The sequence below is a fragment of the Acinonyx jubatus genome, chromosome A2, assembly GCF_027475565.1.
Source record: "Acinonyx jubatus isolate Ajub_Pintada_27869175 chromosome A2, VMU_Ajub_asm_v1.0, whole genome shotgun sequence".
Lineage (NCBI taxonomy): Eukaryota > Metazoa > Chordata > Mammalia > Carnivora > Felidae > Acinonyx > Acinonyx jubatus.
Genome location: NC_069383.1, coordinates 106,190,028 through 106,213,012, shown reverse-complemented (window position 1 = coordinate 106,213,012; position 22,985 = coordinate 106,190,028). Strand labels below are relative to the sequence as shown.

The 22,985-nt window shown below is 60.9% G+C and overlaps 2 protein-coding genes across 5 annotated transcripts; one reads left to right on the top strand and one right to left on the bottom strand.

Annotated features, from left to right (window-relative positions):
• The first annotated feature begins 2,335 nt into the window (after positions 1 to 2,335).
• On the top strand, positions 2,336 to 12,175 carry AEBP1 (AE binding protein 1). The gene is made up of 21 exons (XM_027046104.2): positions 2,336 to 2,779; positions 4,384 to 4,728; positions 5,241 to 5,300; positions 5,427 to 5,498; positions 5,663 to 5,797; positions 5,886 to 5,963; positions 6,586 to 6,663; positions 6,997 to 7,080; positions 7,190 to 7,243; positions 7,895 to 8,004; positions 8,084 to 8,223; positions 8,455 to 8,539; positions 8,637 to 8,781; positions 8,886 to 8,971; positions 9,255 to 9,378; positions 9,622 to 9,818; positions 9,946 to 10,125; positions 10,295 to 10,646; positions 10,728 to 10,867; positions 11,002 to 11,101; positions 11,317 to 12,175. The coding sequence occupies exons 1-21, from the start codon at positions 2,527 to 2,529 to the stop codon at positions 11,955 to 11,957; spliced, it is 3,459 nt and encodes a 1,152-aa protein (XP_026901905.1). The 5' UTR covers positions 2,336 to 2,526; the 3' UTR covers positions 11,958 to 12,175.
• Positions 12,176 to 12,227: 52 nt separating this feature from the next.
• Positions 12,228 to 19,990, bottom strand: POLD2 (DNA polymerase delta 2, accessory subunit). 4 transcript variants are annotated; one of them, XM_027046105.2, is made up of 11 exons: positions 19,836 to 19,990; positions 18,096 to 18,368; positions 15,388 to 15,509; positions 15,091 to 15,214; positions 14,696 to 14,810; positions 14,340 to 14,538; positions 14,046 to 14,126; positions 13,726 to 13,883; positions 13,379 to 13,506; positions 12,851 to 12,952; positions 12,228 to 12,489 (listed from the first exon to the last, which is right to left on the bottom strand). In XM_027046105.2, exons 2-11 carry the CDS (start codon positions 18,313 to 18,315, stop codon positions 12,329 to 12,331), a joined length of 1,410 nt encoding a protein of 469 aa, XP_026901906.1. In that variant the 5' UTR covers positions 18,316 to 18,368; positions 19,836 to 19,990; the 3' UTR covers positions 12,228 to 12,328. The 4 variants fall into 4 exon arrangements, with proteins under 4 accessions (XP_026901906.1, XP_014920032.2, XP_026901907.1 ...); XM_015064546.3 differs by lacking the exon at positions 19,836 to 19,990 and adding an exon at positions 19,422 to 19,525; XM_027046106.2 differs by lacking the exon at positions 19,836 to 19,990 and adding an exon at positions 19,078 to 19,408.
• Positions 19,991 to 22,985: the final 2,995 nt, after the last annotated feature.

Below are 22,985 nucleotides of genomic sequence, written 5' to 3'. Positions count from 1 at the left end.
ACATTCCCAGGGAAGTGACGTTCCTCAGACCACCCGCCCCCCCCCCCCAATCCCGGCCTGAGCCTCCCTGCTGGACACACTCAACTGGGGGCCAACAGAGCAAATTCCAAGACAAAGTTTCAAGAATGATGATTCAGAGGCTCACAGAGGACATTTGCGGGTAAGAGCTTGCTTGCTTCATCCCTTCTGCCACCAGGACCAGCCTGGGGACACGTGACAGGGCAAGCCTGTGCAGGGACAGGAGGCACAGGGGGCCGGGCTGGGGGCTCAGGTGGGGGGGCTTGCTCTCTGAAGGGACATGGCAGGAGCTGGGAGCTGGCGTGTCGTCGGTGCTGATGTGGTGCCAGGTGCGGCACGGGCACAGTCCTGCTCTGCACCTTGGGGCTGCGGAGTCGTGGGGTCACTTGGTGCCATCAGATGGCCGGGAGGGCAGAGCTGGGACCCCACCTGAGTGACCAGCTCTTGACATGGTCCCACTGCCCTTTTAAGCATGAATGAGGATGAGCCGGTGAGAAGTGAAGGAAGGGCCTTGAGCAGGAGACACGCAGACCCTCCCTGAGTCCTGCCTGGTCCCCGGGCTGAGCCAGCTGCCCCTGCAGTGTCCCTCGGGCTGGCCACAGCTGCCTGCCGACCCAAGGCTTCCTGACCGGCTCGTCCTCTTTCCCTTTGGTCCAAGCTCTGCACTCTGCCCGTCGACCACCCGGTGGGGGGGGGGGGGGTGCTGGGTTTTCCCAACGACCTCACCAGGTCAAACCCTCACAGACCACCGTGGCTCAGGGCTCTGCTGCTAGACTTGACCATGGAGTCCAGGCGTGCATCTTCTGGCTTCCGCATGTCTTCTGCCCTGTGAGCTCTGGCCACAGGTGGATGCCCGTTTGGCACCAGCCAACATCTGCCCTTCTAGAAGCCTATGGAAACACCAGGCCCGCCATGTGATGATTTCCTGTGCCTGCACCCATGACAGACACGATCTACTGTGGGATTTCTGAACTTTGCTGGCAGCCATGCAGATGACCTGGGCTGGTCCTGACACTCTCTGCCCAGTATATGTGCTCCCAGGTCCATGCGGTGGCTGGAGCCACTGGATAGAGTTTAAAAAGCAGTTCTGGTAGGAGGAGCGAGGGGAACGGCTGTTTGTCCTCATTGGGATCTGAGCTGCTAGGGAAGGAATGTGTGTCCAGAGGTGAGGCAGTGCTCACTGCAAGAAACAGTAAAAGTGGTTGGGGGGGGGGGGACCCAACCAGGGCCATTAGTGCCCCCCCATCAGTGCCGAGGGACTGTTCCCACAGCATATCCCAGCACACAGCTTGGTTGAGTTGGATTGGGTTGAAGGCACATGTCCTCTCTCCCAGCTGGCTCCTCAGGGGTGGAATCTGGTTCACTTTGCCTTCGTGGCCCCCACATCTTCCACATGGAGCTGGGTTCACAGGCACTGCCCCTAAAATCATCCCTCAATCTGATCTGGCTTAACCTGCAGCTGCACCATTTTCAGGAGAGGCCAGATAAGTGGACTGCTGGGACCTAAGTGATCCCCAGGCCACCAGGAGGTAGGCGTGGGCAAGAAACCCTTGACCTTGTACGGAAATCACTGTGGGACTGCTGAGCCCCATTCCTGGGAATTATACACACACTTTAATAAAATGGAAAGGACTCTGCCCCCTCTCAAATTTGCCCTCCTGGGCCAGCAGCTGGGGGAGGGGCGTTGCCTGGAGACCCCCTACCCCAGCAAAGCAGTTGGAGGGCACCCAGGGCATGTCTGCACCTGCCTCCCACCAGAGTGAGGCCCCGAAGCGCCATCCTTCCCCGCGAACCAGCACAGGGCCCATGCACCCGGGAAGTTAGCCGTCTGAAAGAAAGCTGTGACAGTTGGCAGAGCTGCAGGCCAAGCCTCCAGAGAGAGGGAAGGGTGGGCTCGCCCTGAGATTGGGGCGGGGGGCGGGGTGGGGGGGGTTGTGTGTGTGTGTGTGTGGAGGATCTCGGAGGCCTGACGCCGCAGCTGAGCTCTGCCGTCAGGGCTCCGAACCCCTCCGGGCGGGCCGGGTGCCGGTTCCTCGCCTCCAGGTCCCAGACGGTTCTGGCGAGGGCGGGGGTGAGGGGCGGGCATCGGACCCCTCGGGTCTGCGCCCTAGGGACCTCCCTCCACCGCCCCCCACCCCCACCCCAGGCCCTCCTTCCTAGGCGCAGGCCTCAGGCCCCTGACGGAGGCGGTCCCAGTTACCGCTTCGGAAAGTGCCAGGCGCGCGGCGCCGGGACAGCTCGCCGCCTCCCCCCCGCCCTCCTCCGCAGCCCCTCAGTCCACGCCCGGCTCCTCCTCCTCCTCCTCCTCCTCCTCCTTCCCCAGGGGTGGGGGGAGCCGGCTCCGGAAGCCCCGGCGCCCCCGCCCCGGCCGCCACTGGAGCTTTGGAGAGGCGGTCCGCGCGGGAGCGCGCCACGCGGGGCCGGAGCTCCCAGCCGCCGGCAGTTCCTTGGAGGCCCCCGACCACCCCGGAGTCCCCCGCGCCCCCGGCCCCCACGCGAGCCCCGGCCATGGCGGCCGTGCGCGGGGCGCCCCTTCTCGGCTGCCTCCTGGCGCTGCTGGCGCTGTGTCCCGGGGGGCGCCCGCAGACGGTGCTGACCGACGACGAGATCGAGGAGTTCCTCGAGGGCTTCCTGTCGGAGCTGGAGGCCGAGACCCGGGAGGACGACATGGAGGCCCCACCGCCCCCGGAGCCCACCCCGCGCGTCCGCAAAGCCCAGTCGGGGGGCAAGCCGGGGGAGCCTCCGGGGGCGGCCAAAGAGGGTAAGACCCCCGGGGGCACGCCTGGGGGAGGCCCACAGAGTGATGGGGGGCCTTGGGGCGCCCTGCACCTCAGGTGAGAATGGCAGGGCTTTGGCAGCTGTCCAGCCTGCCCGGCGTGAGCAAGGGCTCTGGAAGGCAGGAGAGAGCCCAGATGTCTGGCGGGACCCGGTGCCAGGCAGAGGTCAGTGCTGGCTTGTGGCCCTTTGCGCATGGAGGCACCTCCCGCAGCTCTGCTGCCCAGTGGTTTGGGTCGTCGGGGTCTCACACCGCCAGCCCCCAGAGGGGCGAGGATTGAGCCCCCTGGAGACATTGCTGCCCCCTCCCCAGACCTGTCCTGTGAACTGCCCTAATGCCCTAGGGTGTGCCTGTTTGTGGCACACCCTGGCCATGCCCGCGCCTCCACCAGAGTCCCAGCCTCAGACTTTCCTTGGGAGGCCTCCCCTTCCGGGAACACAGAGGCAGGTGAGGGGCTATGAAGACCCCTCCCCACAAGGCAGCCGGGAGCAGCAGGCAGAGTGGTTTCCGTGGCCGTGTGACTTAGACGAGGTGGTGTATTACCGGGGCGGCCAGCCCAGGGCCCTCTTACATAATCCACTGTCAATAAATCTCAGCTGTTTACGGTGGCTTTCTGGGGGGGGCAAGGGTCCTGTTGATCTCCCTCTCCCAGAAGACTCAAGGGTACCGTCCATCATTCCCGAGGTCAGCTGCCCCTCCCCTGGGTCTCCTTCTAGATCTTTCCTGGCTCCTTCCCCTCCCCTTGGGGGGGCGGGTCCTAGGACATGGCCTCCCCCCACCTCTACTTCACATTCCAGACTCGCTGTCCTGGCCTCTTGGATGCCACTGTGGCGGCCCCGTTTCTCCTGACTGTGTGCGTTTTGTAAATGTTTCTGTGTTTAGGCCTTGTGGCCACTGTCCCCCATTAAGTCCTGCACAGCATTTACTGGGGGGCTGGGGGATTCCCACAGACAGCCCCCTGCCCTGCTCCCACTTCCTCCACAGACTCTGAGATGGGTGAGCAGCTACAGTGCCTGCCAGTCCCTCCGTCCTCTGTGTGGCCCCAGGACCCCCTACCTACCCCAGACCCCTTACTTGAAGGGACATGAGTGGCCCTTTTCTCTGAAGCTTTTCTTGACCCTGCAGGGAGCTTCAGGGAGGCTCCAGACCCATGTCTTCCAGTGCGTGTGACAGCTGGCGGGGATGAGACCTCCTCCCCCTTTAGGCCGGGCCACCCCCGAGGCCTGGGTGGCTGAGTCACGTCTCTGCCCCTTCCGTGCCCGGCACAGTGTAACGCTCCCTGACCAGCTGACTGGACATGTGGGGGAGAAGAGGATGATGAGGGTCCTCTGTTGAGTTTGGCAGGTGGGAGGGTGAGGGCCTGTGTCCTGGGCCAAGATACGGTGTTGGCAGCAGAGACTTGCGGACGTTAGGCATGGGTTCCAATCCCAGCTCCTCCATGAGGCCAAGTGACTTAACCTCTCAGTTTCCCAGTCCAAGAACCAGGACCAAAGGAGGCCATGTGCGCAGGTTGTGGGCACCTTGGGGCAGCCATGTGGGGCATAGAGTGAGGACTCCATTGATTTGACCTCAATCTGCATTTACGACAGGACCTCTGGAAAAGGCCAAAGACAAAGGGAAGAAAGGGAAAAAAGCCAAAGGCCCCAAGTCAACCAAGCAGTCCCTTGAGGGGCCCCTCAGGCCACCCAAGAAGCCCAAGGAGAAGCCACCCAAGGCCACCAAGAAACCCAAGGAGAAGCCACCCAAGGCCACCAAGAAGCCCAAGGAGAAGCCACCCAAGGCCACCAAGAAACCCAAGGAGAAGCCACCCAAGGCCACCAAGAAGCCCTTGGCCGGGAAGAGGCCCCCCACCCCGACCCCCTCAGAAGAAACCCCATGGTGGCCATTGCCCCTGCCTCCCAGCTCCAGCCCTGAGATGCTGCCCCAGGAAGGAGGTGTGTGCAGGCCCCTCCTGGGGTTGTGGGGCTTTGACCTCCCAGGCTACTGGGAGGTGGGGGGGGGGGGGTCCCTGGGCTCAGCTTCCTGCAGATCCCAAGGGCCGCTTGGACAGGGTGGGCTCTGGAGCCTCGTCATTGTCATGAACGTAGCAATTGGGTGGGAGCCCCCTTGGTACAGCGGTCACCCCTCACCCCGGCCCAGTAGAGGGTGCTTGGCAGCCTCATGGCCGGCTTTGCCATCTACTGTCCTGGGATCTGTCCCCTGACCCCACCGGAGCCATCCTCCTGCATGTTGTTGGACCAGACAGCAGGGCCTGGGCTTCCTGGAAAGCCCTCCAGCTCTCTGGCTGTGGGGGCGCCATCAGGGTGGCCAAATCCAGAGCGGCCCAGGCCTCCTGGGAGCCATGTCAGGCATCGGGTACTGTCGGCAGGACCCAGGTCTGGCTCCATGCACAGTGAGGGCTCAGGGCAGGCTTCCCATCCACCTGCCTCTGGGGTTTCTGTTGCAGAAGGGGCCCTCCCAAGTCCTTGGCCAGGTCCGGGAGAAACGGATTTGGATCACCAGTCTGGTGAGTGGGAGATACTCACTTGGCTCTGAGGGACCGATTGCCTTGGCCGGCTGGGTTTCCAGGATGGGCCCAGGCAGGGGCATCTGTGAGTGTCTTCAACAAGGCACCCACGAACATTTCCCACAGAGCTGGAGGAGGAGACCGAGCCGCCCACATTGGACTACAACGACCAGATAGAGAGGGAGGACTATGAGGATTGTGAGTAGGCCCCCCTCTGCCCCCATCTGGACTGTGACCCCTGGCCTGGGGACCCACTGGTGGTCGGTTCACCTGGGGCCCTGCCCTCCCGGCCCCACTGCTGTCTGAGGCGGTGGGGGGGGGGGGGTGAGTTGGACTGGCTCAGAGCCCACCCTCCCCCTCAGTTGAGTACATCCGGCGCCAGAAGCAGCCCCGGCCACCCCCAAGCAGGAGGAGGCCCGAGCGGCTCTGGCCTGAGCGCCCTGAGGAGAAGGCTGAGCCAGCTGGGCCGGGGCTCGAGGCCCCCACGGAGAGGATCGGTAGGATGGGGGCAGCCGGGGGGGAGGGAAGGGTGCCAGGCACAGAGGGAGAGGGCTCCGGACCCACCCCTGCCTCCCACCTCCACAGAGCCTCCTCTGAAGCCTCTGCCACCCCCGCTGCCTCCTGACTATGGGGACGGTTACGTGATCCCCCACTATGATGACAGTGAGTGCCCTGCCTGCCACACCCCTGGTTCCAGTAGCTCAGTGGGAGATGCATCCCCAATGCCCTGCCACCCCTCCCCTCCATGCCCACTTGGGCTCGCAGCCCAGTCTGCTCTCCTCCCTTGGGCTGGTGCCTCCTGGCCCCCTGGGGTTTCCCTCTCTGTCCTGTGCTCCCATCCTATGGGCTGAGGCCAGCGCCTTTCTCTCCCTCCTGCACCCCCTTCTATGGAGGCCTGAGTCAGTCCCCGCCCTTGACCTGCCCCCAGGTCCCCAACAATCTCTTGGCCCCAGCTCAGCTCTCACTCAAGTCCGCCCCTTCCTGGCCACAGGTGTCAGGTGTTACTTGAGGCCCGTCCTGCGTGTGTCCCACCCCCTGCCCAGCCTGGCCTGCCTTTCCCCAGGCCAGGCCCTCCCAGTCCAGGCTGGTGACGTCCCAGGGTCTTGCCCATTCTGTCTGTGACTAGCTGGCCTCCCCTCAGGAGCCCCTCCCTCCTCATCTCTGTCTAAAGGCCCACCCGATCCCACTTCCTCACCTCGCCCTCAGTCCTGTCCAGTCTCTGGCTCACAGTGGGGGCCCTGGGGCAGCATCTGGGCCACCTCAGCAAGGCTCTCCCTCCCCACAGTGGACTATTACTTCGGGCCTCCCAGACCCAGGAAACCCGACACTGAGCTGGACACAGACGAAGAGAAAGAGAAGCTGAGTGAGTGGAAACAAGCTGTTCCCACCGCCAGCCCAACGCCCAGTGCAGGCCTGCCCCCCACGCCAGCCCCCTGCCCCCGGTGCAGGCCTGCCCCCCACCCCAGCTCCCTGCCCCCGGTGTAGGAGTGCCCCCCACGCCTGCCCCCCATGCCTGCCCCCTGCCCCCGGTGCAGGCCTGCCCCCCACCCCAGCCCCCTGCCCCTGGTGCAGGCCTGGCCCCCACTCCAGCTCCCTGCCCCCAGTGCAGGTCTGACCCCAGCCCCCTGCCCTCGGCCCCATGCCCCCTGAAGCCCGGGGCTAAGATGACAGGCTTCTTCCACCTTCCACCATTCAGAGAAACCCAAAAAGGAGGGAGGTGGCCCCAAGGAGGAGGAGACAGATGACAAATGGGCCACGGAGAAGGGCAAGGACCACAAAGGTGTGTGCCTGGGGGCTGGACCCATACAGCTGGGATCCCTGTGGGAGAGCAAGTGGATTCCTGAGGCTCCAGGACCCTCTGCCCCACTTCCTCCCTTTGTTGCCTCCAGGACCCCAGAAGGGTGAGGAGCTGGAGGAAGAGTGGGCTCCAACAGAAAGAGTCAGTGAGTGAGGGGCCCGGAGGCTGCAGATGGGTGTGGGGGGGCTGGGGAATGAGTGGGGGTTGGGGGTTGGGGGCTGGGGTGTGGAGGGGGCTGCAGATGGGTGTGTGGACTGGAGGGTATGTGGGGCGGCTGGGGCTGTGTGAGGGTGCTGAGAGGTGGGTATGGGGGCTGGGGTCCCCACAGCGGCAGCAGGGTAAAGGAGGTGGGGGCAAAAGACCCAAAGTCACATGTGGGTCGCAAACCTGGATTTCCTGGTGGTGCTTCAGGTCTCCAGAACTCTTCCTTGCTCTTAAATTCTTGGGGCCCAGAAGGGAGGGAGAGGTGCTGGAGTGTCTCTGCCCTGGGATGAAGCCTAGGGGACAACTCACAGCACAAGGTCCTGATATGGATGATGCCTGTGAGTGGCTGAGCTCTGGGGTGGCTGTTGCCTGTGGTTTCATGTGAGCCCGTGGCCCTTTGGAGCTGGCATCATCTGCCCACGCTCCAGATGAGGAAGCCGAGTCCCAGCAGGGGAAGCACATGTTGAGGTGGAGCCGCCCTGACTGGCGTCTCCTGATGTAAGGGGGGTGGGCTCTGGGCTCCTTGTTCTGGGTTTGGTGGAGGGAGTGACCAAGCCAGTGGGCCACCATTCTTCGGGTGCTATGTCCCCAGAGTGTCCCCCCATTGGGATGGAGTCCCACCGCATTGAGGACAACCAGATCCGGGCCTCCTCCATGCTGCGCCACGGCCTGGGGGCCCAGCGCGGCCGGCTCAACATTCAGGTGGGTGTTGGGATGGGCCCATCTTGCGGCTGAGCGCAGGGCTCTTGCAACCGCTCATTCTCCCCACTGCCCCCAACAGGCCGGTGCCACCGAGGATGATTACTATGATGGGGCATGGTGTGCTGAGGATGACGCTCAGACCCAGTGGATCGAGGTGGACACCAGAAGGACCACCAAGTTCACAGGTGTCATCACCCAGGGCCGTGACTCCAGCATCCAGTACGTGAGGGGTGGATGGGACATTCCAGGGGGCCATTTAGGGGCCCTGTCCCCAATCACCCCTCCGTGGCACGTAGTGGGCAGGGGAGCCACTCCCAGGGCCAGCTCAAGCACCATACAGCCCTGCTAGCTCTTAAGTTCTCAGGTCCGGAAGAAGGGGCTTCGGCTCCTGAGTGCCCGGGACCTGGGGCAGGGAAGGCAGCCTTGCTCTGACCGCCATCTGCTCCCCAGTGACGACTTTGTGACGTCCTTCTTCGTGGGCTTCAGCAACGACAGCCAGACGTGGACGATGTACACCAACGGCTATGAAGAAATGGTGCGCACTCAAGCTGTCAGCTCTGCGCCCACCATCTGGGCTGAGGGTGGGCTCTTGGCAGGGGTGGGGGGCTACTCTGAGGTCAGCCTCTCCCCAGACCTTCCATGGGAACGTGGACAAGGACACACCTGTGCTGAGCGAGCTCCCAGAGCCGGTGGTGGCCCGCTTCATCCGTGTCTACCCACTCACCTGGAACGGCAGCCTGTGCATGCGCCTGGAGGTGCTGGGGTGTCCTATGTCCCGTGAGTGCAGGGGGCCGGCAGGGCTCAGAGGGGTGGCTGGGGCCACCTGGGGGCTGGCTGGCACAGCTCAGGGCCCTGCCTGTCCCCCCCACCTCCCCCCACAGCTGTCCACAGCTACTATACACAGAATGAGGTCGTGACCACTGACAACCTGGACTTCCGGCACCACAGCTACAAGGACATGCGGCAGGTGGGGTGCTTGTTCCCTGGCTCAGAGCTTGTGTCCAGTGCTCCCATCCCAGACACGCCCCCCTGAGAGGGCCGCCAGCCAGTGCTCAGCTGGGGGCCCCTCCCTCTGGCACTAGGACCGGAGAGGGGCTTGGGGTTGCCTTCAGGGGCCACTCCTACCACAGAGGCTTTCCCCACCGTGCAGACCAGGACGGTAGAGAGGCCTGGCCCTCCCCGCAGCCTGGACCGCTTCCACGGGAGGTGGGTGGGGGGCTTCATAACTCCGTGTTCTCTCCCGAGCCCAGCTGATGAAGGTGGTGAACGAGGAGTGCCCCACTATCACCCGCACATACAGCTTGGGGAAGAGCTCACGCGGGCTCAAGATCTATGCCATGGAGATCTCGGACAACCCTGGGGATCACGAGCTGGGTGAGGGCCCCGTGGACCCCTGGAGGCCTGGCCCTCCCTGGCAGGGATTCGAGGCGAGGCTCTGGCACTGCAGCTGGGCCTCTGCCTGTCTTTGGAGCCTCTCTGGGGTCCCAGTGTGCCTTGCCGGGGCCAACAAGCGTCATCTGCCCCCATCCTACTGGGAGTGAGCCAGTCTGGGTCCTTCCTCAGATTCCCCGGGGGCGTCAGGAGGCCCAGTGGTTGCTGAGGCTCCTGCTCTTGCAGGGGAGCCCGAGTTCAGATACACGGCCGGGATCCATGGCAACGAGGTGCTGGGCCGCGAGCTGCTGCTGCTCCTCATGCAGTACCTCTGCCGCGAGTACCGAGACGGGAATCCCCGTGTGCGCAGTCTGGTGCAGGACACACGCATCCACCTGGTACCCTCACTGAACCCGGATGGCTACGAGGTGGCAGCACAGATGGTAGGTGGGTGGGGCAGGGCGGGGCGGTGGGGGCCAGAAGCTGTGTGGGCGGGTGGGGCAGCGAGGCGGGGCGGGGTGGGAGAGTTGGGGCGGAGCCGGATGACACCACACCCACCGGTTCCTCCAGGGCTCTGAGTTTGGGAACTGGGCGATGGGGCTGTGGACTGAGGAGGGCTTTGACATCTACGAAGACTTCCCAGATCTCAACTCTGTGCTCTGGGGAGCAGAGGAGAGGAAATGGGTCCCCTACCGGGTCCCCAACAATAACCTGCCCATTCCTGAACGCTACCTCTCCCCAGACGCCACGGTAAGGCCTGGGGGAGCAGCCCGGACCCTGGGGTCCTGAGCTGTGGACTTGAGGGGTGGGCTGGTGGGTGACCGAGCCAGCACAAGCCTGGGGGGACAGAGGGGGCATGAGTACTGGCAGGGAGGGTAATAGAGGCTACAGCTCAGACGCACGCCCTGGCCACCCCCAGGTATCTACAGAGGTCCGGGCTATCATTGCGTGGATGGAGAAGAACCCCTTTGTGCTGGGGGCGAACCTGAATGGCGGGGAGCGGCTTGTGTCCTACCCCTATGACATGGCCCGAACACCCACTCAAGAGCAGCTGCTGGCCGCGGCCATGGCAGCCGCCCGGGGAGAAGATGAGGATGAGGTGTCTGAGGCCCAGGAGACCCCAGACCATGCCATCTTCCGCTGGCTGGCCATCTCCTACGCCTCTGCCCACCTCACCATGACCGAGCCCTACCGGGGAGGCTGTCAGGCACAGGACTACACCAGTGGCATGGGCATTGTCAACGGGGCCAAGTGGAACCCCCGGTCTGGGAGTAAGTCAGCCTGAGGGGCCGAGGCGGGGGATGTGGCGGGGCACAGGGCTGACTGCGGTTCCGTGTCTGCCCCCCGCACAGCTATCAATGACTTCAGCTACCTGCACACCAACTGCCTGGAGCTCTCCATCTACCTGGGCTGTGACAAGTTCCCTCATGAGAGTGAGCTGCCCCGGGAGTGGGAGAACAACAAAGAGGCCCTGCTCACCTTCATGGAGCAGGTGGGGGCGCGGCAGCATGTGGGCTGGGTGGGGGTCGCGAGGGAGCCCTGTCCAGAGGGGCAGGGACCGGACAGGGGAGCCGCTGGAATGCGTGGGGCCTTGGCATGCACGTCCACGCTTGCCTCCTCCTGCAGGTTCACCGTGGCATCAAGGGCGTTGTGACGGACGAGCAGGGCATCCCCATCGCCAATGCCACCATCTCCGTGAGTGGCATCAACCACGGTGTGAAGACAGGTACCTTGTCTGCATGCGGGTACGGGCAAGCAGATCCGTGTGGCAGTGACGAGGCAACGCCCGGCAGAGCCCTGATCCCCCGCGTCCCCACCGGAGGGTCTACCCTGGGCACAGGGAGGGCCAGGAGTTTGGGGGGGGGGGCATCTCAGAGAGGAGGGCTGGAGGCTGGGGGTACGGGAGAGTCCAGGGCAGCAGAACCTGTCCTCTCTGTGCAGCGGGCGGTGGCGATTACTGGCGCATCCTGAATCCGGGTGAGTACCGCGTGACGGCTCACGCGGAGGGCTACACCCCGAGCGCCAAGACCTGCAACGTGGACTACGATATTGGGGCCACCCAGTGCAACTTCATCCTGGCCCGCTCCAACTGGAAGCGCATCCGGGAGATCATGGCCATGAACGGGAACCGGCCCATCCCACACATTGATCCGTCGCGCCCCATGACACCCCAGCAGCGGCGTCTGCAGCGCCGCCGCTTGCAGTACCGGCTGCGCATGCGCGAACAGATGCGGCTCCGGCGCCTCAACGCCACGGCGGGCCCCACCACACTCGCGGCGCCGACACCAGTCACCACGCTGCCCCCCACCCCCTCCCCCACCTTCAGCCCTTCGCCTGCCCCCAGCTCCAGCCCGGGGCCCTGGCATTTTCCACCCGAGACCACCACAGTGGGCTGGGAGGAGGCGGAAACGGAGACGGAGACCTACACGGAGGTGGTGACGGAGTTTGGGACAGAGCTGGGGCCCCAGGAGGAGGAGGAGATGGAAGTGGACGAGTTGGAGGAGGAGGAAGAGACAGTCATGGGTCCAGATTTCCCATTCACCACAGCCGAGACCTACACAGTGAACTTTGGGGACTTCTGAGCACAGGTCGGCCCACATCCAAGCCCTCGCTGCCACAGGAGCCCCAGCCATCGGCGTGGGCCTGGCCAGGAGGGGGCCCAGTCGGGCACGAGATCTCAGAGCCCAGGTCTGCGAGGTGCTCCTGCCCGGCCTCAGACACAACAGGCAGGGCGGGGCGGGGGGTGGGGCACACTTGTCAGCCACCTGCCCGACCACACCAATAAAGCAAGCTCATGGCACACGTGTTGGTGGGGAGGGGAGGAGGGGGTTATGTTGGCCAGGGGTCAGGTCTGCAGGAGCTCAACGCCAGCACAAGGTCAGGCTTTTATTACAAAGCACCCCCTGCTGTGGTGCCAACACTGTGGGGAAAGGGTGGCCGGGGTCTCTGTGAGTCAGGGGTCCAGACCCAGGCCCCCCAGGTCCTCCTCCTCAGCTCCGAAGCCTGAGAAGCTGATGGGCTGGCAGGCCAGGCTGCGCAGATTCACGAGACAGGCGGTCTGCGTGCTGCTGAAGTCAGGGACAGCCACCAGCAGCACCCTCTGGTCCTCTGGGCCTAGCAGAGAAGCCACACAGGTGCCCCCTCAGGTTCTGGGTGGGCCTGGCCTCCAAGGGAAGTCACCAGAAGCAAACAGGAGTTCCCCATCAGCACCATGGGAGTGCTGGCCTCGGAAGCTCCTTCTGGCCAGATGCAAGGGCCCAAGACAGCAGGACGGTCAGAGGCTAAAGCCATGCTGACCGGGGTGAGTGTGAACACCACTGCACACGTGTGGGCCGTTTCAGCCCCCACTCAGCCAGCGGGCCACCAGGCAGGCTGCCTAACCCCACGGGGCCTGGGGACTCCAGTGCGGCCTTTTCTGCGAGCCCTGCCCTCTCATGACAGCCCAGGCCTGAGGCCCCTAGAAGAAAGGACTTACCTCGGAAGATTTTAGAGCCAAAGCTGGGGGTGTTCCCACAAAAGTAGACATGAGGACACTCGGGAAAGATGAACGGGTCTGTCTTGTAGAAGGGGTAGCAACCTGGGGAAGGCCCACAGTGGTTGCGGCTTCTGGGCTCGGCACCGCACACGGCCGGGGTGGGGTCCTCCTCACCGAGCACCACAGCCCACCCGCTCACACACACTCAGGCTATGCTGGTAGCAGCCCTGCCTGCTAGGGTCCAGACATCGCCACATGAGCCTGGGGACAGGTGAACGTGCCCGCCACCTTCACCCTCCTGGGCGGCCCTGTGGCAGCGTGCGAGGCTCTGACCAGCCCAAACTCCTGATATGCTCCCCATGGCCTTCAGCCCTGAGGGAAAGCTCCAGAGTACCTTCCGGAATGAGGGCCAAGCATCTGGACTTTTCCTTAGATAGGTCAAGGCAGGATTGCTGGGTACAAATGACGCCCACCCTCCAAGCACACAGGCCCCCTCATTGGGACCCTCTTGGCCCTTCACCCCATTACCTAGCGTGTCGGGGGCTGTGGGGCTGATGTGACGGATGCGCAGCGTCCACTCCAGTATCTCCAGGTAGTCCTCCATGCTGCTGTACCGGAAAATGTCGCTCACATTCTGTCCTGATGTCCCTAGGAATCTGCAAGGCAAGGCTCAGCAGATCCCCACCTTGGGGGCCAGCAGCTGTACCCCCACAGGGCCCAGAGCTCCCCCTGCATTCTCACGGCTGCTGTCCCAGGCCAACTTTGACAAAGACACTAGGTCCCGGCCAACTGCAGCCCTGGACCCAACCCTCCCCTCCCAGTGCCACCGAGGCAAGAGGCCAGTGCTCAGCTGGGGTGTGGCCGCAAGTGGCTACCTGACTCCATCAATGGTGGCCTGGTAGGGGTTGGTGACCAGCTGGAGGGTTGAGTAGGCAGTGGCCAGCGGGAACATGCAGGGGTGCAGGGGCTGCTGGGGGAGTGTGTAGTTGGTTGGGTCAAATTCTCCCGGCATCACATCCACGGGTACCGAGGCCTGAAGGCATAGGGAGAGTCAGGGGAGCTTTGTAAGGCCCGGCGCCCTCCATATGTGGCCCCTCCAGATCTCACCCACCCCTCCCCCGGCCCGCCTTCCGGTGCCCAGCTGCAGCCTCAGAGACCCCAATGTCATCACCCAGCTGGCCCCCAGCTCACTCACACTCAGCTGCAGGAGGATCTCATCCAGCATCTTGACGGCCTCCACGCTGGCTGCCTGGGTTTTCTTGGTTAAGTACTTGGCCTGGGGATACGAGTCAACAGGCTGTGAGGCCCCCGCTGCTGGGTGTGGTTAGGGTCTGCACCACGGGCTCCCCTGCCCTCAGAGTGGGCCCCGAGCAGAGGTCCTGGCATCACCGCAGGGCACGTCCCACCAGACATGTGAGGCCCTGGACCCTGACTCTCCCGGGGGAAGAAGGAAAGGAGGAGCTTGAATGCAGGCAGGCAGGCACTGTACCTTGTTGATGGAGTCTCTGCTCTGGGTGTTGTGGCTGAGGAGGTTCCCGGCCAGGATGACCCGGGACACGTGCGCGGCACTGCACTGCTCCCCCTCGTCCCCCAGCTGCCCGGTCACCACATCCACCAGCAGCTGGGTGCCCAGCAGGCTCTCGCCCCCACCTCCACCCAGGCCCAGGCCAGACACCAGCAGCACAAACCTGCGGGAGAAGTCGGGGTCCTCATGGGTGCCCAGACGGCAGGTGTCCCCGCTCTGCACCCACCCTGGCCGCCATCACGGGTGAGCAGGAGACATGCAGCCCGGCACCTGTGATTTCCCGGGACCACCAGCCGGGCCCCTGTGCACCTGCTCCTCACCTGTCTGTGTCAAGGCAGGGTGCGGGCTCCTGAGGAGCAAGCTCTGCAAAGCAGTGGTCCTCCACCAGAAACTTCCCAGTGTCTCTCACGGAGCCGAGCACGGCCAGGACCGTCCCTGCAGAGCAGTGCTGTTAGCCTCCAGGAGGGAAGCCCAAGAACCGCTTCCTTCCAGTCACTCACAACGCAAAACCATCCAGTTCTCCTGTGCCGCGCTGGCAAATGATCACCTAGGACTTGGGACCGAGTGTGCTTCCCGGGGTCACGGCCTCTGGGTGGAGGCAGGAACACTGGCGCCCCCCTCAGGCCTCACCCACTGTCTGACCCTGAACCCAGCACTCCAGGGAGGCAGGGATGTGCCAGCACCTGTGTGCACAGGCCACCCCTCCTGCCCCTACCTGTGACCAGCTTGCACACATCAATGGTGCCTTCCAGTTTGATGCGCTGCAGTTCATCTTCCAAGACCAGCTCGTCGTCCGGATGGATGTATTTGCTCCGTGGGGGCTGGGGGAGTAGGTTGTGCTGGAATTCGGAGAAGGGAGGTAGTTTTGGGGCTGGAGGCCACCAAGGCTCCTGCGCCCAAGTGAGATGGCACGGTGACCCCAATCCCCGATTCCCTGGGACCATGGCAGGAGGTCCCACGGGCGCCCACAGGACGTGTCCCAGGGGAGGCATGCGTCAGCCAGCTGGCTCACCTCTTCGCTGATCTCCCGCAGGATGGATGGCTGGAGCGGCATGGCCTTGAACAGGGTCCCCACCACACAGCACTTCTCCCCGGGCTGTAGCTCACACAGCTTCTTTATTTGGACTCCAGCACCTGAGTGTGACGGGCATGAGCTCAGACCAGGCAGCCCTCCCAGCCCACCCTGGGGCACTGCAACAGGCCTCACGGAGCCATGCAGCCCACGGGCCTGGGCTCTGGAGGAGAAAGAGACCTTCGGGGGCAAGGACCCCCAAAACTAGTAGACTCGGCCCCGGGACAGAAGGATCCAGGATATGGTTAGGTCCCTGGATCCCGTGTCCTTATAAGAAAGGCAGACGTGCAGAGGAGGCACCATGAAGACGGAGGCAGAGACTGGGAGGCCCAGGCAGCCACCAGGGACTGGAAGAGGCAAGGAAGGGTCCTCCCTAAGAGCCGCCGGAGGGCGCGACCCTATCAACACCTGATGTCACATTCCTGGCCTCCAGAACTGAGATCACATTTCTGTTGTCCTAAGCTGCTCAGTTTGTGGCTTTGTCATCTGCTGCAGCAAAAAGCAATAGGGAACCAACAGTCTTACGTCATTTATACCTAACTGTGACACTGGCTCTGAGGAGGAAGCATGCCAACTCTCTGCGCAGCCCTGCCCTAAAAACATCAGAGAGGCGCAGTTGGCCAGACTCGCGGGCAGGAGAGAGGGAATGCAAGTCCCAGGAGGCCTGTGGGTTTGTCAGGAGAGACCCTGAGCCTGGGGAAGTGCTGTCAGGACCAGATGGGGTCCTGTGTATGCTGGACCAACCTCTTCCTGAGCCCCTTCTGCCCTGGAGTAACCAAGAACATTCCACAGATCTACATCCCAGGGAGTGGAGGTGGGTAGTTCAAAACAAGAGGAGAGCGCCAGCACCAGACAGAAATGGCATGGAAACACACCCCCAAAGCCTGTCTGCAGGGCCCTCGCTCAGCCCTGGGGGGGCCGTGCCGAGCAGCAGGTGGAACTTCTCCACGCTGACAACACGCCGGAGTAGATGTTACTGCCCCGATATACAGCTGAGGAAACGGAGGCACAGGGAGATTGAGTGACGCGTCCAAGGGTACACAGCTGGGGCCCAACGAATGCAGCTGAGCACCTGGTAGAGCCACACAGCCCTGTGTCGAGGGCAGGACAGCTGTCCAGCTGGACAGCGTGTGGGCATCGGGCCAGACACCAGCACCAAGAGTGAACACCAAGGCCTGTCCTCACCCTCCGCAAGCTTCCAAACCAGCGGGAGCCAAGGCAAAGGGAACAAGAAAGCCCTGAGGGCTGCTGTGGCCTCTCAAAGCACAGGACAGTAAGCTGAGGTCACGAGGGAAGACGGGGAAAGAGCGTGCCAGGCGGAGGCGATGCCAACACTGAGAAGGGGTTCAGCGTGGTCAGGAAGCTCAAGAGAGACAGACAAGTCCCGGGACAGGCTGAAGTCTGGTCGGAAAGCCTGGCGACACGCAGAATCCATGCACAGGGACGCATTCTGGGAGAAGCCAGTTTCAACCCCAGCCAAGGCCCCATTCACCACGGCCGCTGTCTGAACTACTGACCCATCTGTGGGCAGAGTAAGACAGCTGTTTTCTGTCACTGGGCAGCTTTGTTAGCAGGAATGGTGACTGCAAGACAGTGTGGTACCAGAATGATAGCAGTGACACAGAAACCGAGGAGAATGGAGGAAGCTGCAAGGGAAGCGAGGAAAAGGCCACTGAGAGCCAGAGGAAGGAGCCCCTCATCATGTGAAGACAGGAAAGGTGACAGCACTCGTGCCTGCAACAGAGACAACAGAAAACATCCCTGGCAGGTGTGATGGTCTAGTTCTCGTGCCTATAATGAAACCAGAGGCGATGCCGTCGGCTCAGTGGGGTGGGACGGGACAGGCGCCTCTGTCCCACAGCCTTCCTGCTGCTTCCAGTGTGCAGCCAGAGCTGGGACCACCGAGTCCAGTGCTGGGGGCAAGGAAAATGAGTAAGACACGGTCCCACCTATGAACATCCAGTTTAACAATGTAACAGAGGAGTTGAAAACTACATGGAAAGCCACTCTTATAAACAGAAGAATTGAGTGAGGCAGCAAAAGTCAAAGGTGGGAGTCCTGCAGGAGAAAGCACAGAAGAAGTGGGGAAAAAAGAAAAGATGTGCCTTGCCCAGGCCCCTTGATTAGGAAAGACAGGAGAGCCCCAGGGACAGGAGACTCATGCCCAACCAACACGGAAGGTGCAGAGGAGAAGCAGACAGACAGACAGACATCAGCGAGCACACAGGAAGCCCCCTAGAGAGGCGGTGGGTGTCTTCACGGACACCCTGGCTCCCAGTGCCTGGTGGCTGGCCTGCCACACTGAGCCCCTTGCTAGCCACATCATGGACACACAATCTGAACTCAAGAAAAGGAAAAACGTATGCTTACACCAGTGAAATCATCATGGCTACGCCAGAGCTCAGCCCCATCTCACCCAGCCTCAGAACTAAACCTCACTCTAAACCTAGCAATTCCTAAGCTAATCCTCATGACTACCTGAAGAAGAAACTGAGGCACAAAGAGGTTTACATTCCCAAGATAACTGAGAAGTGGGATAAATTGAAGAAGGTTCCAGCTCTACCAGGTCCCTCATATGACATTTCTGAAAACTCCAGGGACCCTCTGGGCTGGTGGGGAGGAAGCACTTCCCCGAATTCATCACTTACCCCAGTGCTGTTTGGCCCGGCTCACCAGGAAGGGCCTCATTTGGATGAGGCGGGTGGCATAAATGTGGGCATACTGCCGGCTGAAGCTGCGCTCCCCCAGCCGGAAGGGCTGCGAGGAGTTGGTGTACGTGGACACAGGCACGCGGGCGAAGGTGGCATTGCTGGCTGACGGCGGGGAGAGCAGAGTATGGGCCCTCTGGGCAGCCTGCTCAGAGAACATGGTTGCGCTGGATGCGTCCAGACCTGGTGCTCACGCCGAGGAGGAGGCAGTCACTGTGAACACACAGACGTGTCCCTGCAACCCCTGCCCACTCCATGGCTTTCCTGGTGTGTCTCCACTGCACCCATGGGCACTGGGAGAGGAGGGGAGAGCTGCGGCTCTCCCCACACACGGTTCAGGATGGCACCTGGAAGTCAGCTGTGGATACCAAAGTGTGCCTTGGAATCCTCATCCAGAGAGGAGAGCTAGGAAATGCTTCTCCCACCCAGAGCTCTCCAGACCTGCCCCAGGTATCCACGGCTGGCCTCGCACCTCCACCTAGACAACTAGCGGGTGTCCCAATTCTACCTGCCATCCACCCCCATCTTGCTCCCCCGCACCTGCCCCATCTCAGGGCATGAGGGCAGTCTCATTATCATATAAGTCTACCATAAAATAATAAGCCTATTTTAAACAAAACAAAATATTAATCAATCACTCCTTTGTTCAAAAGGCCCTCTGTTTCAGTGACTAAAACCCCAAGTCTCTACTGACATCTGCCCCAGCTCTTCTCCCTCCACTGCCTACAGGTGCAGACTCGCTGGCTCCCCATACCCTGCTCTCTCTGTCTTTGCTAACGCTTCACCCTCTCCAACTGCAACCGTCCCTTGGCACTTCTATTTCTCCCATTTTACTGTTTACTGAGCCCCGACCCCGCCTCCCGTGGACGCCCAAACCGCACGGAGCCCCAACCCCGCCTCCCGGCAGCAGCCCGGGCCGCACCGAGCCGCGCTCTGAACCACGAGCCCGGTGCAAACCGTCGGACAGTGCACATGGGACGGCCTTCGGTCCCTCCTTTTTCGTGCATGGTTTCAGGGCAGCCGCTAGGTGCCCGTACCCTGCTTGTACCGCACGGCTCTGGGCCGGGGCGGAATCGGACTGACTTCCGGCCCAAACGAGCTGAGCGGGGCCGCAGCCTTGGAAGAAGTCCTGGCCCGCGCTCTAACTTCAGCTTGTCGAATGCAGCAGGGACCCTGAGAGAAGCCGCCCAGCCTCCGCCACGCGCGGACTCGGAACCCGGGCCCCGCCGCCGCCACGCGGGCCGGGGGACGCGGGACCTCACTCACCAAGCCGCGCGCTGCCACCTCCCGCCAATCCGCGCGCACCACCCCGCCCCTCTCCGCGTGCTGCCTCCAGCCAATCACCAAGCTGCCCGCTCCGTCTATCACCTCGGGGCCCGCCCACCTCCCTGGGCTCGCGCGCCCCGCCCCTGACGCCTCTACCAATCACCAACCCGCCCGTTCCGTCCATCTCCGTGGGGCCTGCCAATCCGCGAGCGCCCCGCCTCTGGTCGCGCCCCGCGTTTCCCGGACTACGCGGGCGGATGGGTGCTGCGAGACCCGAGCGTTCGCGTGTCCCGAGGCCTGTGCCTGAGGTCCGCGGGCGGAGAGCAGAGATGGGGACTGCGGTCCGGGACAGAGGAGGAGCGCTTCGGGCTAGGGTTAGTGTTAGGGAAGCGGACAGGCCGTGGCCCAGCGTACACTGAACTCTCCTTCATCCTGCACCCGCCCTCGGCTGTCCCGGCGCCGCGCCCGCTGCGGGGTGCTCTCCCCCGCACGGCACCGATGCCCGGAGCCAGGGCGCCCTGGCCGCGGAGCTCGCTCCCACCTTCGCACGCGCAGCCGCGGGGCGGGTCGCACGCACTGAGCGTCATTCCCTGCGCGCCGCTTCCGGTGCCGGTCCGGTCTCCAGGACAACGGTGGTCGTGAGGGCGGGTGGCACCCCAGAGCTCCGGCTGCAGGAGGTCCCTCACACTTGCTGCTGCATCGCATGCTGTCACAGCCCGGGGAAGGCGGCGGGGGCCCAGGGCCGGTGCCGTCGGTCGTGGGGGGTGGGGCGGGCTCCCGATGGTGGGGACGCGTTTGTGCAGCATCCGTGAAACGTTTGGAGAATTGTGCTCCTTGCTGCCCCGAGCTCGGGCGCAGACCTGCGGCCCACCGATGCCACGTGGCAGCTGGACCACGGCTGGCAATTGCTAAGTTCTTACTTTGCGACAGAAAACGAACCCCGATTTGTTCTCTCCACTTAGGGCTCTTTGGACGTGAAACCAAAGATGTTCTTAAATGTGTAGATACATAAAAGGCCTCAGGGAGCTGAAGGCTCGACAGAAGCTGCGCCTTTGGGAGTGGGCCCCTCAGAGCCCGATAGAGTGTCCCCGGAAAGCCGGGGCTGGGTGGTTGCGCCTGCGGTGCAGGGTAGGGGTCTTCTGTGATGTGCACTCGCGTGTTTTTATGTGCAGTTTTTTATTCTGGAAAAATACCGTTTCACCCGCTGTGAAGTGTCTAGTTCAGGGGCATTAAATATATTCACAATGTTGTGCAGCCATCACCACCACCCATCTCTGGACCCGTTTCATTATTCCAAACTGAATCTCTGTCCCCGTAACACAGTAATCCCCCACTCCCTCCCCCCATCTCCAGTAATTCCAATTTGCTGTCTGTCTCTATGAATGAGCCTCTTCTAGGGTACCTCATACAAGTGGAATCATAAATATTTGTCTCTTTGTATCTGGCTTATCATGTATTTAAGGGGTACATCTTACATCTTCAAGATACCTCCATATTGTAACGTATCAGAATTTCCTTCTTTTTTATGGGCCAATAATACTTTGTGGGTACAAACCACCTTTTGTGCATCCATTCAGTTCGTCAATTGACATTTGGCTCGTTTTCATCTTGTGACTACATGAATAATGCTGCTTACCTACAAGTGCAATTGCTGGAGCAAATGGTAATTCTATGTTTAATTTTTTTTTTTTTTTTTTTTTTTTTTAAGAGAGAAACAAAGCATCAGTGAGGGAGGGGCAGAGAGAGAGGGAGACAAAGAATCTTAAAGCAGGCTTCAGGCTCCAAGCTGTCAGCACAGAGCCCGACTCGGGGCCCAAACTCACAAGCTGTGAGATCATGACCTGAGCTGAAGTCGGTTGCTTAACCAACTGAACCACCCAGGCGCCCCTTCCATGTTTAGTTTTTTGAAGACCTCCCCCTACACACACACACAGTTTTCCACAGCTGTTGCACCACTGTGCATTCCCACCTACAGTACACAAGGTTTTTCAGTTTCTCCACATCCTGGCCAACACTTGTTCTTTTCTGGTTTTTTAACACGAACTCCTTTTTTTTTTAATTTTTTTAAATGTTTAGAGACAGAGAGAGACAGAGCATGAGCCTTTTTTAGAGGCAGAGAGAGGGACACACAGAATCAGAAGCAGGCTCCAGGCTCTGAGCTGTCAGCACAGAGCCCGATGTGGGGCTTGAAGCCATGAACTGCAAATTCATGACCTGAGCTGAAGTTGGACGCCTAACCGGCTGAGCCACACAGGTGCCCCTCTAGTTTTTTGATGGTAGCCATCCTAATGGGTGTGAGGTTGAATCTCAGTGTGGTTTTTATTTGCATTTCCCTAATGATTAGTGACACTGAGTGTATGCACTCTGTTATTTTTTTTATAACCTGTGCCTTTGGTGTCATAGCCAAGAAGTCATTGCCAAATCCAGTGTCATGAAGCTTTCCCCCTATGGTTTCTTCTAAGAGTTTTATAGTTGTAGCTCTTAGGCTTACGTCTTTGATCTGTGTAGGATTAATTTTTATATATGATTTTAGGTAAGGGTTCAACTTCACTTTTTGCATGTACATATCCAGTTTTCCCAATGCCATGTGTTGAAAACACTGTCCTTTTCTCATTGAATGGTCTTGGCATCCTTGTCAAAAATCATTTGACCACGCATGCAAAGGTTTATTTCTGGGCTATTTCACTGGTCTGTCTTTATGCCAGTACCACACTGTTTTGATTATTGTAGCTTTGTTGTAGGCTTTGAAATCAGAGAGTGTGAGTCCTCCCACTGTGTTCTTTTTCAGGATTGTTTGGCTATTTGGGGTCCCTTGAGATTCCATATGGATCTCAGAAAGGGTTTTTCCATTTCTGCAAAAAATATCATTGGGGTTTTGATAGAGATTGCATTTAATCTGTAGATCACTTTGAGTAATACACTTTAACAATACTAAATCTTCTAATACATGAACATGGAATGTCTTTCCAGTTATGTCTTTAGTTTGTCTTGTTTTTTTTCAGCTAAGACAGCAGAAGAGATGATTTGTTGTACACATGTTATATTCAGCCACAAGTGGAAACAGAGTTAGTCCTGAAAGTCATAGGTCCAGGGCAAAGGACTAAAAGGGACTGTTTTGGTATGAGCAAGGCTTGTGCTGTGTCATTGCAATCAGATGATGATGGATGTTCTAGAGTCATTGAATCAAGTTCTAGAAAGTAGGCATACAGTCCAACAATTCGTACCAGCATCCCTGGCCTCTGGCTTTCCTTGTTTCTGCTCCTGCGGCTTCTGTGGGTGCACAAGCTAGTGGTTTACTTGGACCTCTGCCTCATCTTTCTTTCTTTCTTTCTTTCTTTCTTTCTTTCTTTCTTTCTTTCTTCCTTTCTTAATGTTTATTTTTGAGATAGAGAGCAAGTGGGGGAGGGGCAGAGAGAGGGAGACACAGAATCCCAAGCAGGTTCCATGCTGTCAGTGCAGAGCCCGATGTGGGGCTCTAACCCACAAACCGTGAGGTCATGACCTGAGCTGAAGAAATCAAGAGTCAGATACCCAACTGATGGGGCTACCCAGGTACCCCTGCCT

Excerpts from the sequence above, each read along its gene's own strand:
- AEBP1 (XM_027046104.2), top strand. The coding sequence starts at position 2,527 with ATGGCGGCCGTGCGCGGGGCGCCCCTTCTCGGCTGCCTCCTGGCGCTG. Across the intron at positions 7,244-7,894 it reads GGCTCCAACAGAAAGAGTCA|AGTGTCCCCCCATTGGGATG; the intron begins GTGAGTGAGGGG and ends CTATGTCCCCAG. Across the intron at positions 8,782-8,885 it reads GCTGGGGTGTCCTATGTCCC|CTGTCCACAGCTACTATACA; the intron begins GTGAGTGCAGGG and ends CTCCCCCCACAG.
- POLD2 (XM_027046105.2), bottom strand. The coding sequence starts at position 18,315 with ATGTTCTCTGAGCAGGCTGCCCAGAGGGCCCATACTCTGCTCTCCCCG. Across the intron at positions 15,215-15,387 it reads TGCGGGAGATCAGCGAAGAG|CACAACCTACTCCCCCAGCC; the intron begins GTGAGCCAGCTG and ends TCCGAATTCCAG. Across the intron at positions 12,953-13,378 it reads CACAGCCCCCGACACGCTAG|GTTGCTACCCCTTCTACAAG; the intron begins GTAATGGGGTGA and ends GGCCTTCCCCAG.